At 45.3% G+C, this 12,448-nt stretch overlaps 1 protein-coding gene across 2 annotated transcripts in view; it reads left to right on the top strand.

Annotated features, from left to right (window-relative positions):
- The first annotated feature begins 253 nt into the window (after window positions 1-253).
- The window catches only part of C4H2orf73 (chromosome 4 C2orf73 homolog), a 44,880-nt gene continuing 32,685 nt past the window's right edge, over window positions 254-12,448 (top strand). For both annotated transcript variants that reach the window (XM_063918647.1, XM_063918646.1), the window contains exons 1-2: window positions 254-429; window positions 2,752-2,983. In XM_063918647.1, coding sequence (XP_063774717.1) covers window positions 305-429; window positions 2,752-2,983 — 357 coding nt within the window. In that variant the 5' untranslated portion in view covers window positions 254-304. The remainder of the gene's footprint in view (window positions 430-2,751; window positions 2,984-12,448) is intronic.

The following is a 12,448-nucleotide window of genomic DNA, read 5'->3' as shown; positions in this document are numbered from 1 at the left end:
AGTGCTGTATACAGTGAGTGCAGCCAGTGCTGTATACTTACAGTGAGTGCAGCCAGTGCTGTATACAGTGAGTGCAGCCAGTGCTGTATACTTACAGTGAGTGCAGCCAGTGCTGTATACAGTGAGTGCAGCCAGTACAGTGAGTGCAGTGAATGCTGTATATACAGTCAGTGGTGTGCCTCCCAAACCTCAGTGTCCGACAACTTCTCATAAAGGTTGGCTGCGTGCTAATCAGTTGCCTAGCAACGACCAAGCCAACCTGCAACATTGTATCAGTCACTGCTCAGCCTGCCAGCCTCCGTGTATGGGAGTCACTGTCCCCGGGACTGGTAGTCAGTGGATCCCGGTCCCCGGCTGCTGCGGGTGCAGCGCAATGTTTCCCACCATAGACGTGTTACGGATACAGCGGAAGAGACCGCCTCTCTTCTCGTAAGTCCTACTGCCAGGAGCCCAGTGTCCCCCTCTACAAGCCATTCACGGCGATCAGGGTACTGTGGGGCATAGCACAGATATATGGGACAAATTAAATCAATGTTCTTTGGAAGGGGGTAAGGTAGAAATATCATGCTGCATTGTTATAGGAAGAAGCTTTGTACTCTATATAATGTCCTACAGTAAGTCATAAGATAACCTGTAAGCATATGGTATAGGGTTCATTTATTATTGGCGGATTGCCTTTCTGTAGACAGAAATGCAGTATCTATAACTGGTGAGGCTGCAGTGCATGAGAGTATCCTAGCACAGGGCACCTAATACATTATAATGGCAGCCACAGGTAGCGCACTAGTACATGGCTACAGCCATCCCCTGGTAGTCACATCGCTAATACCCCTTTCACGCCGCACAAATAACCCGGTATATTGCCGCGTCGACGCGGGTCGCAATGCGGTGTGAAAGGGTCACACCAGAAATCCCGGGTAGCCTGACCCGGTAATTCAACCCAGGTTATAAGAAGGGTTATTCCCGGGTAATTACCAGGTCAGGCACACTGTGAACAGGTTACCCGTGTCAATGCAAAGGGAGAGGCGACAAGGAGATTATGTCATCTCACACCGCCACCTCCGCACCCGCCCCCGATGCTGGCTCCGTCCTCTTCCCCAGGGACCTGTTACCAATTCCCGGGTAGGACCTGGGATTGCGATCTGAAAGCGTTATGAATTTAGCAGGTCAGTTATGTAGGTTACTTTACGAGGCTGAAGTTAGCTTCTTACTCGGCCAGCTTCTTATTCATTTCTTATTCAGTGAATAAGAAGCTGGCCGCAGGGCCATAACTAGGTGTGTGCGGAAGGGGCACCGCACATAGCGCTGCAGGGTAGGGGGCCGCTTCCCCCCTTTTTGAAGTCCAGCATCTCCTGACCGCCCCTGCCTCCTACCCTGATCCCTTCTGTCGCTAATACCTATGCAACATTCAGGATCTCAACTAGACATTTCTTTGTTATTCAGTCACACTGTCATTTATTACATTTCAAGATGCTTAACATACCCGGGATTCGAACCCATAGCCTGTGGCACTGCAGGCAGACTATTCATTGGGGGAGATTCAAATGTTTGAAAAGTCAGTTGGGTGTCTGTTTTTTCCTATCTAATAGACAGGAAAAAACAGACACCCAACCGACTTTTCAAACATTTTAATCTCCCCCATTGAGTTATCTGCCCTTGCATAGAAAGGTAGGTCATTTCTAAGCTACAGAATTGTATCTATTTGAAGCTTACATTGTACTGTGTGAAAAAATTATCAGCATTGCGGCTGAGCAGATCTATGTAGTGTGTGGCTGCAAGAGATTGGATGTGTGGCTGCACACTATATAGATCTGCTCAATTACAATGTTGATTTTTTTTTTTTTTTTACAAAGTACCAGTAGCTTCATGTAGTGTTCATAGTTTTTATGTAGTATCAAATAGCTCAATGAGTAGGGTGGTTGATTAGAATTCAACAGGTTATAAGTTTGAATCCTGGGTATGGCAGTATATTGAATTTTTTTTTTAAACGAGCTCTCAAGTTAAGTGAGTGTATGAATGTGGTATAAAGAGGATTTGTGTCCAAATCCATTCTCTTGCAGTGGTCTATAAATGTGTATGTATTATATAATATAATATATTTTGTTATATATTATAATATATATATAAAATGTGGGCTTTCTCTGGGACCAATCTAGTCATGCCCCTTTCCCACAAGGCATGTGCCTTATGTCCTTATTGGAAAAATGGGGGTAAAGCGCGCCAATTCTCTCTCTGGCACAGGGCACTATAAAGTCTACTTATGGATCTGGCTGGCCGAATAAGAAGCTAACTTCAGCCTCGTGGTTACTTTTACAGTCCATTAATACTCGTTTTTGGACTACATCTCAGACATAGAACCATAAAAGAAACAGAATAATACATGTATTTGTTCATTAATGTAAGTCCCTGCCCCAAATGGAGCTTACAATCTATATTCCCTATCACATGGATACACAAACATACAAGGTTTATTTGTTTTATATATCAGAAGCCAATTAACCTATCATTATGTTTTTTGGAGTGTGGGAGGAAACCGGTGCACCCCAAGGGGAACATACAAACTCAACACAGATCAGCAGTGACCAGGGATTTAACTTCCTCAATAGAAATACATGAAATGATAATTCATGCAAAGTAACCAAAGTCATTTTTTATCACTGAGCTGGTTCTTGAGGGCCTACAAAGACTCACTCCTAGATGTATGCTATGGGGGATACTAAACATATATCACATTTCTTTTCCTGTGGGCAGGTCAGATCCATACAGTTTGTATAAAGAAAACGCAGTTAAAGCCAGCTTGTATGAAAATAAACAAGGCCTCCCTGGCCCATCCATGATCTATGATAAACCTCCGCAACACCCAAGAACACCAAACCGCAATAATATGCCTCATCCAATCAACATTAAGTTCATTGAGAACAATGTCAGGTTTCTGAATAAGCCTATTGCTTTCGTGAGTACTGCAAGCACTAAGTACAAGCAGGTAAGAGTTGGGTTACCTTACGGCATCAATTGGAGTTCTGCTTCAATAGTAATACTGACCTATGTATCCACTATTGTATCCACCATGTATGTCTGGTTTTCCCCTTTATTGTACAGTATAAAATATTTTTCACGCTATCAGTGTATTCCAGTGAGTAAAATCGGTCCATTCTGTCTTAAATTGCCCATTTCGGGCAATTCCTTAATTCCTCACTTTAGGCATGTCCTCACTTCTACTGTAAAGGTGCGTACACACTATTATGAGGGGTGTGCAATTAGCTCCGTTTTTTTCGCCTAGGTGAAAAAATATAGCTTTTCGTTATTTTTAGGGCGAATGGGGATTCGCCCTATGCAATAACAGGGCTGGATTTTCGCCTAGGCGAAACATTAGGCAGCAACGAAAAATGTGGATTGGCGGATGTTTTTGCACCTGCTCTCGTTTTCGCCGATGTTGAGGCATTTTTCGCCAGTGCCTTTTCACTTAAAAAAAAAAAAAGGTGAAAATGCATTGGCGATAATGCCTTCAAAACAGGCGAAAATGGCCCGCAATCGATATTGCCTAGAGTTTCTCCTAACCTCACGGGAGGTCGATATAGGGGGTCATTCTGACCCAATCGCACGCTGCAGTTTATCGCAGCGGTGCGATCGGGTCAGAACTGCGCATGCACCGGCACTGCAGTGCACCGGCGCATGCCAGACAGCCGAAGGCCTTCGGGCCACTACGATCGCCTCTGCCTGATTGACAGGCAGAGGCGGTCGCGGAATTATTGGCACGGTGGCGTATTTCTGCCGTTTCGTGGGCGCGGTCCGGCCAACGCAGGCGTGGCCGGACCGAATGGGGGCGGGCCGCAGCGGCTGTGTGACGTCACACGCAGCCGCTGCGAGCCGGGGAGCGATGAGTAGCTCCCGGCCAGCACGCTAAAGCTGCGCTGGTCGGGAGCTACTCTTGAAGTGCAAAGGCATCGCCGCTGTGCGATGCCTTTGCACTTCTGCGGGGGGGGGGGGGGGGGGCGGCACTGACATGCGGGGCGGGATAGCCCTGTGCTGGGCGTCCCCCCGCCTGTCAGTGTGAATGATCGTAGCTGTGCTAAATTTAGCACAGCTACGATCATCTCAGAATGACCCCCATAGTGTGTGCACACTGAACGATATTGCAAACACTATCGTTCAGTGACGTCACGCACACTATATCGGTCTCCCAGGAGGGTAGGAGATATTGGTACAGGCGACGGAGGTGTCCAATAATGATGCACGGGAGCATGCATTGTTCATCGTTCGTAGCGTACACACTGGGCGATATTACAAATTATATTGCGTTTAAAATATTGCATCGTGTGTACGACCTTTATTCTCTCTCCTTGTTATAATGTTATTATGCAGCTGCAGTGAGTCACAGAATTTATATTACTAATTAGAAGTAAAGGAACTAGGAGTTTTCGCTGATCCTTACAACCATTAAACTGCATGAACCAATAATATAAGGAATGTACTGTCTAAATTCTGCTTGATGTACTTCGATTTTTTTAATGACGCCCCTCCACTGCGACAGATTAACAAAAGGGGCCGATCAATCCACAATTTTAGGTGAGTAAGCTGTTCAGTGCAACCTCACACAACGGGGGTTTTTTTTCTAAGTTTTTAGCATTATAATTTCCAAATTACTCAGTTTGTGGGAGCAGGGGGGTAAATAAGCTACAGCTCAACCATTCTCTCACAAATAAGATACAAGAGATAAGGCCGAATAATTGGAAAACATTAAGCCAGAGGTATTTACAGGACCATTGAGACAGTTATATGCATACCCTCCAACTGTACCTTTTTGGCAGGTACAGTACCTTTTTTCTGTGGTCTGTACCGATTTTTGATTCTCCATTTTTCCATTGAAAGTATAGGAAAAGGGGCGTGATCACGTGCCATTTACATGTGACCACGCCCCCTTTCCTAATCTGTACCGATTTTTATGTGTAAAATGTTGGAGGGTAAGTGTATAGAGAAGTGAGTGATGCGTAGGGTAGCATTCATTCTCCCCAAAAGCTGGTCCGGGCCCCTATTGGACTTCTCCAGCAAGCCTGGACCAGGGTAATTAGTACCCGCTACTCTTCTCTCTGCACCCCTGGGTATTCATGCAGGCCTGGAAAGCCAGAGAGGGTTCAAATCAATTAAATGCAACGGTTGTGGGTTGCTGTGGCGTTTCAATGCCGGCAACGGCACCCTATCTCATACCCCTCACTGTCCGATTTGAGCCCAAATATTTGTGCAAAGTTGATAGCCATAAAGAGCGGCTGTTGCCAAACTGATTCGCAGTGTGGACAAACCCCGTAGAATCCTTTAGCATCTTATAATACACAACAGATGTTAATTTATATATAAACTCAGTGAGTGATGATGTCATCACTTCAGTCTTCATTTAAAAAATGTGTGTGCTATAAGGAATAATGGCTCAGATGTATTAAGTCTTAAAAAGTGATAAAGCGGAGAGTGATAACGTACCAACCAACCAGCACCTGTATCACTTTTTACTTTATCACATTTTAAGGCTTAATACATTTGGGCCAATATGCCCTAACCTAACCAATGTTTACAGATATCAGAAGTCAGCACTCAGCCTATAGCCTTATGGTTTATATGGTCACTAAACTCCTTGGTGACTTCTAATATACACATACTGTATTTTGCAGTGCAGCCGCATTACCCCATGGCCCTCATTCCGAGTTGTTCGCTTGCAAGTGAATTTTAGCAGATTTGCTCATGCTAAGCCGCCGCCTACTGGGAGTGAATCTTAGCTTCTTAAAATTGCGAACGATGTATTCGCAATATTGCGATTACACACCTCGTAGCAGTTTCTGAGTAGCTCCAGACTTACTCGGCATCTGCGATCAGTTCAGTGCTTGTCGTTCCAGGTTTGACGTCACAAACACACCCAGCGTTCGCCCAGACACTCCCCCGTTTCTCCAGCCACTCCTGCGTTTTTTCCGGAAACGGTAGCGTTTTTCCCCACACGCCCATAAAACGGCCTGTTTCCGCCCAGTAACACCCATTTCCTGTCAATCACATTACGATCGCCAGAACGAAGAAAAAGCCGTGAGTAAAAATCCTAACTGCATAGCAAATTTACTTGGCGCAGTCGCAGTGCGGACATTGCGCATGCGCATTAAGCGGAAAATCGCTGCGATGCGAAGATTTTTACCGAGCGAACAACTCGGAATGAGGGCCCATATATTTTTTATACAAAATTGTACTGTACCAAGTGGTCACACTTAAAGAGATTATGGTGCTTCATAAAAATTATGCTGGTTCCGGTATATTATTGGAATAATTTGTACTTGAATAGAACTTGGGAGGTCATTCCGAGTTGTTCGCTCGCTGGCTACTTTTAGCAGCCGTGCAAACGCACAGTCGCCGCCCACAGGGGAATGTATTTTCGCTTTGCAAGTGTGCGAACGCGTGTGCAGCCGAGCGGGACGAAAAAGTTTTGTGCAGTTTCTGAGTAGCTCTGGACTTACTCAGCCGCTGCGATCACTTCAGTCTTTTTGGTCCCGGAATTGACGTCAGACACCCGCCCAGCAAACACTTGGACACGCCTGTGTTTTTCCAAACACTCCCTGAAAATGATCAGTTGCCACCCATAAACGCCCTCTTCCTGTCAGTCTCCTTGCGATCGGCTGTGCGAATGGATTCTTCGTTAAATCCATCGCCCAGCATCGATCCGCTTTGTACCCGTACGACGCTCCTGCGCATTGCGGTGCATACGCATGCGCAGTAGTAACCTGTTTGCTGCGAAAAACAGCAGCGAGCGATCAACTCGGAATGACGCCCAAAGTCTCAGAAACATACTGTTGCTGCCATAAGCTGTGAGGAACTGAATATCTTTAACAACTCCCTTAGCCAAGGGATTAATCAATGTACTGGTGACAGAGATTGCTAAGGAAAGTCAGTTTGGAAGCATGAGGAAAAGTTGTTAGAGGACCCCTGTGTTCTCTTCACCCCCCCCCCCCCCCCAGATTTTGTTGCTCCCAATTTTGTGAGCTACAATAATACGCTCTATAGAATAATTTTGTTTGTGAAAAGAGCTGGGTCTAATTACCCGCAATCTCAAACACGCGTATAGCTTACACCTGAGAAATTTATTTCATTAAAATTAATATCTATGTAAATATATAACTAGTGAGATGTTGGTGGGAATGATACCAGTGGTGTTCTAGAGTAGATCTGTTTACAATTTACCACTAGAAAGTGATTATACGTTGGGATTTAAACCAGATGTTCAGATCTTTTATGTCTCTGTGTTATGGATTTAATAAACCCTTTCTTTTAAGTCTAATTTAACACTGTATTTATCCCAGTCAAGTGAAACTAAGCATAGTTTATGCCTTGTGCTGTATCTATAGCGATAGATTGTAAAATCATCACTTTTAATTGTGAACCATATACAGTTACAGTATATGTTGGCGTCCATCCAGTAAACACAGGGGAAAACAAAGGGGCAGAATCTAATTGCCTTCAGCGTTTCTGCCGGAGCCAGTTTATGTAGGCGATATTCCAGCTTCCAAGATCAAAGACAAACATGACTCTCTGCTACTTGACTGGCTGATTGATGGCCCCAACTGCACTTTTATGGAGCCGGGGCCGTCAATCAATGCAGGCCAGGGTGTCTGAAAAATATACGATTTAGGGTTGTCCCTTAGGAAATAGGGGGATCCGGTCTTTAGGTCGACAGTAAGTAGGTCGACACTGTCTAAGTTGACTACTATTGGTCGACAGTAAGCAGGTCGACATGAGTTTTTCACATTTTTTCTCTTACGTCCTAGAGGATACTGGGGATCCATTTAGTACCATGGGGGGTCCACTAGGAGCCATGGGCACTTTAAGAATTTGAAAGTGTGGGCTGGCTCCTCCGTCTGTGCCCCTCCTACCAGACTCAGTTTAGAAAATGTGCCCAGAGGAGCCGGGCACGCTTATGGAAGCTCCTGAAGAGTTTTCTGCATTTATTTTTCTGTTTGTTATTTTCAGGCAGGACTGGATGGCACAAGCCTGCCTACTTCGTGGGACTTGGGGGGGGGGTAAACGTCCCACCCTCTTAAAGGGTTAATGGTCCCATTCCCCGCTGACAGGACACTAGCTCCTGACGGAACTATTTGCAGGCCCCACCACGGCGAGCGTACATTGCCGCAGCACGCCGCCACCCCTAACAGAGCCAGAAGAAAGAAGAGTGGTGAGTACTAAGATGGCGTCCCGGTTAGTGGGTCGCCGGTGTCAAAGTCGAAAAATATCATGATGCATATCTTTTTGTACTAACCCCTAATGCACATGCACGCTGCTCGGGCATCTGGTTCCCCGTGCGTACAAATACCCGCAAGTTGCGTAGGGGACGCTCTAGCGTCTCGTGCGCATGAGATGTGTATTTACGGCGGAGTTTGTGAGCGTGTAGCGTGCGACTCGATCATAGCAGATTTCACCCAAATAGTGCATTTTGTAGTTAATATTCCCCTAGACCATGTCAGCGAGTATGATTAGTTTAAACAGTTCCTGGACAGAGAGATTCCTCTTTGCATGATAGGAAGGGTCAGATAAAGGTTGAAAGGTGATGTCTAGTATCCAGCTGTAGGGTATTTTGAGAGTAACATTCCGGTGTTAGTTAGGAGAAGATTGCATGTTCCTGCGTATAGTTATGTGCAAAAGTAGAATATGAACATTGACTGTGTTTACTGTGTATTGTGTATGCGAAGGGGGGGAATCCAGAGGATACCACCCACTAGAGCAGTTGGGGAAAGACACAGCCCACCTTTTCAAATCCACCTATGACCTTTGCTGTAATGTAGAGCCATATCCCTGTGTCCAATGAACAAAGGGATTACAGTGACCATTGTATTGTTTTGGATGAAGTGAATAAATAGAGCTTGCAGCAGGCTTGGTCACACAAGACTCTGAAGGCTTTCTCCCTGATAGCTGAGGACTGAATTCAGGTTGCGCCTGCGAAACATTCTCACGTATGTATATTCTCTGTAGCCATTATTCTCCATTATTCTGTTTAGATTTACTTGTTAGTTTGTAGTGTATGACTTGTATTGTTTTACCTTTTATTAGAATCAATCCACGGCGGTGTTAGAGCTGCTGTGGTTGTAACCAAAACAAATGGTGTTGTGTTTCCTCTTTTCCTGCCTGGGCTTTTAAAGTAGTTTAACCTGTTTAAAGTGTATAAGCATTGTTAAGGTGTATGCACTGCGGATACTTTGTATCACCAGCGCTACTTAAGGTTTAAAGGTATTAACATCGTTGCAGTGCTTTGCTGTTAAGGTTTAAAGTATAAGCATATCATTACATTGTTTCATTAATAAGGTTTACAGTATTTCAATCAGTGTGCGTACGTGCCGCGTGTACGTTGTACCCACGGCACGGCGTCTGATACGCTAAGTGCGTATCAAATACATTACTCAGTACGCAAATAGCGTACTTAGTCCGTAGTGTGTGTAATAAGTCTAGCGGCCATAGCGGCTCCACGGTAGCAGTGTATAGCTTTATGTTTTAAGATAATAATTGACCTTATCACCGGCCATTATGGCGGCATGAGGGTACGAAGACGCACGGCTTCTAACTGGGGCGGATTGCGTCTCCAGACTCAGTACACAACTGCGTCTCAGTACACTGTACACAGTACCTAGACTGGCAATCAAAGCCTTAAAACGGATCTGTCTCCATTTTAAGCACAAAATTACCTCAGCCAGTATATAAAAAAGGGCCCATTGAAGGGGCGGGGCTTCACTATGAGCGGATCCAGCAGCTCACCAGCGCCATTTTCCCTCTGCAGTGGACACAGACGCTGACTGACAGGGGCGCGCAGTTCTTCCGGTGTGACTCCAGATTACCTCAGCGGTACCAGGGGGTAATAGCAGGGGGGGAGCGATTATTAGTGTACTAAGTCCCCAATCTGGGTACTTAGTCTGCGACTTGGCTAAGCTTGGCATTAGCAATAAGGGCACGGTGTGCTGTCTCCAATATCTCTGTGTCTCCCTGGAAGGGCTCTTTGTGGGTTCATTGTGTTTTTAACCTTTCCTGTGTGTGTGTGTGCTGTCACATTTACAATATGTCAGGCAAAGAGTGTGTTTCATGTACGGCAGAGTGTTCCTCTTCCCCAGGGAGCTCACTACTATGTACTCAGTGTAGTGTACCTTCTCAGGCTAGCGGGGCTGAACCAGCGTGGCTGGATTCCATTAAAGGAATGATTTCCAATATCTCCAATAAATTGAAAAAATAAAAATATATGAAGCGCCTGTGTCTATATTAAACAGATTATTGCTTTAGAAAGTAATTGAACCCACGTTCACTTCACTCAAGGGGCTGTATACACCCCTGTATTTTAACAATGGTTAAACAACAAAGTCACGTGACTTTGAAAAAGTCACGTGATTCCGTGACGAAACGTGTCAGTCTCCGCCCACTTTCCTGTAGCTGCAGCAGTGTTTTCGGAAACATGGAGGTGCACGGCTTAGCATAGCGGGACTGCCATTGGACTTTGCCATCCGTCCAACCCGCCATCAGCTGAATCACTCTTGCTGGAATAAGCGTCAGCCTCAGGGGTCAGATTCAGTACTCTCCTCCCGTGGAACATCATCTTTTTACAGCTGGTGACAAGAAAAAGGCAACCCCAGTGGACATATAAATCATACCCGAGGACGCTCGGCATTTGGGGCAGGACCACACCGCTGTATCAATAAAGGAGGTAATTGGACACATTGTACACGCTTCTCACAGCCGTATATCTCCACACTCTCTAGCGTGCAACAGTTTCTGCCACTGACTGATACAAAGTTCTAAACGCGGACAGTGTAACAGACCAGCTTTCCAAGTACACTGATCTCTCACTGAGGGAAGTTTTATTCTTACTATTGCCAATAGATATTGCTGGCCAGCAAGTAAATTATTAATTTATATGGTGTTTTTAATTATGCCACATTATTTAATTATTTATTTATGTTAATTTTAGCAGATATCAATAATACATTTTTGAATGAATTTAATTACCGGCTCTGAACCTATTTATAAGGTATTTAGTATATCTCCAATAAATTGTCCCGCCATGAGAAAGAGACGCAATACTTACGACAGTCTATGGATGAGATTATAAATAGAGACTCAGTCCCCAAACAAGCGTCTCAGTCCCCTGCCATTTGTCCGAAAAAACTATCTCTGGCCCATATCCTGCAGTCTGATGCTGAGGGGTCAGACATGGAGGAGGTGGAGGTGGACTCAGAGGGGGGGGGGGGGGGTGATGCTGCTCTGTCACAGGGAATAGAGGCTCTTATAGAAGCTATCAGAGTTGTTCTGCAAATTCCTGATAAGGTGGCAGAGGAGTGGGAGGAATCTTATTTTAATGTAAAACAAAAGTAACTTTTTCTGTGTCAGAGGAATTGAATACCCTGTTTGAAGAACCGTGGGTTAATCCTGAAGACATTTCAAATCCCTAAGAGGTTACGCTCATCCTTTGCTTTTCCTCCTGAGGATAGGAAAAAATGGGAAAGTCCACCGATAGTGGATGCATCAGTGAAAAAATTGTATTACCTGTCCCTGGTGCAGCCTCCCTGAAAGACACGGCTGCTCGTAAAATTGCGACTAAACTCAAATCCTTGTACACGGCTGCTGGGGTGGCCCAGAGACACACTATAGCATGTGCGTGGATTACTAAAGCCATTGCTAAATGGTCAGGTAACCTAATTGAGGGGTTGGATTCCTTATCTAGTGGGGAGATTGTGTTACTCCTGCAACATATACAGGACTCTGCAAACTATATGGTGGAAGCCATAAAAGAAGTAGGTTTGCTTAATGCACATACCACTGCTATGGCAGTGTCAGCACGCAGGGGCTTATGGTTACGCCAGTGGACTGCGGACGCCGACTCCAGGAAAGGCGTGGAAGGCCTACCCTTCACAGAAGAGGCCTTATTTGGAGACGAACTATACAAATGGATCTCCAAATCTACTGTGGGTAAGTCCACATATCTTTCTTCTGCAGCTCCCCCAGCCAGGAAGACCTACTCAGAACTTACTCTACAGTCCTTTCAGACTGACAAGTTTAAGGGCCAAACCAGAGGATATTCTACAGCCAACAGAGGCGCTAGAGGTAAACCACGCAAACCAGCAACTGCCGGTTCTCAGGAACAGAGCTTCAGCTCTGCTTCCTCAAAGCCTTCAGCATGACGGTGGACCGTGATGCCTGGAAGACTGGCAGGTGGGAGCCCGACTAAAAAATGTCAGTCACATCTGGACAACATCATGCCAGGATCCCTGGGTCATAGATCTTATTTCCCAGGGCTACAGACTGGAGTTTCAGGAGTTCCCACCTCACAGATTCTTCAAATCAGGCTTACCAATTTCACAAGCGGCAAGTATAACCTTACAGGATGCCATTCAAAAACTGGTACAAACTCAGGTCATTGTTCCAGTTCCACCTCATCTGCAAAACAAGTGATATT

This window comes from Pseudophryne corroboree, chromosome 4 (assembly GCF_028390025.1).
Source record: "Pseudophryne corroboree isolate aPseCor3 chromosome 4, aPseCor3.hap2, whole genome shotgun sequence".
Classification (NCBI taxonomy): domain Eukaryota; kingdom Metazoa; phylum Chordata; class Amphibia; order Anura; family Myobatrachidae; genus Pseudophryne; species Pseudophryne corroboree.
The sequence above is the reverse complement of the archived record's forward strand: the minus strand, read 5'-3'. Positions and strand labels throughout refer to the sequence as shown.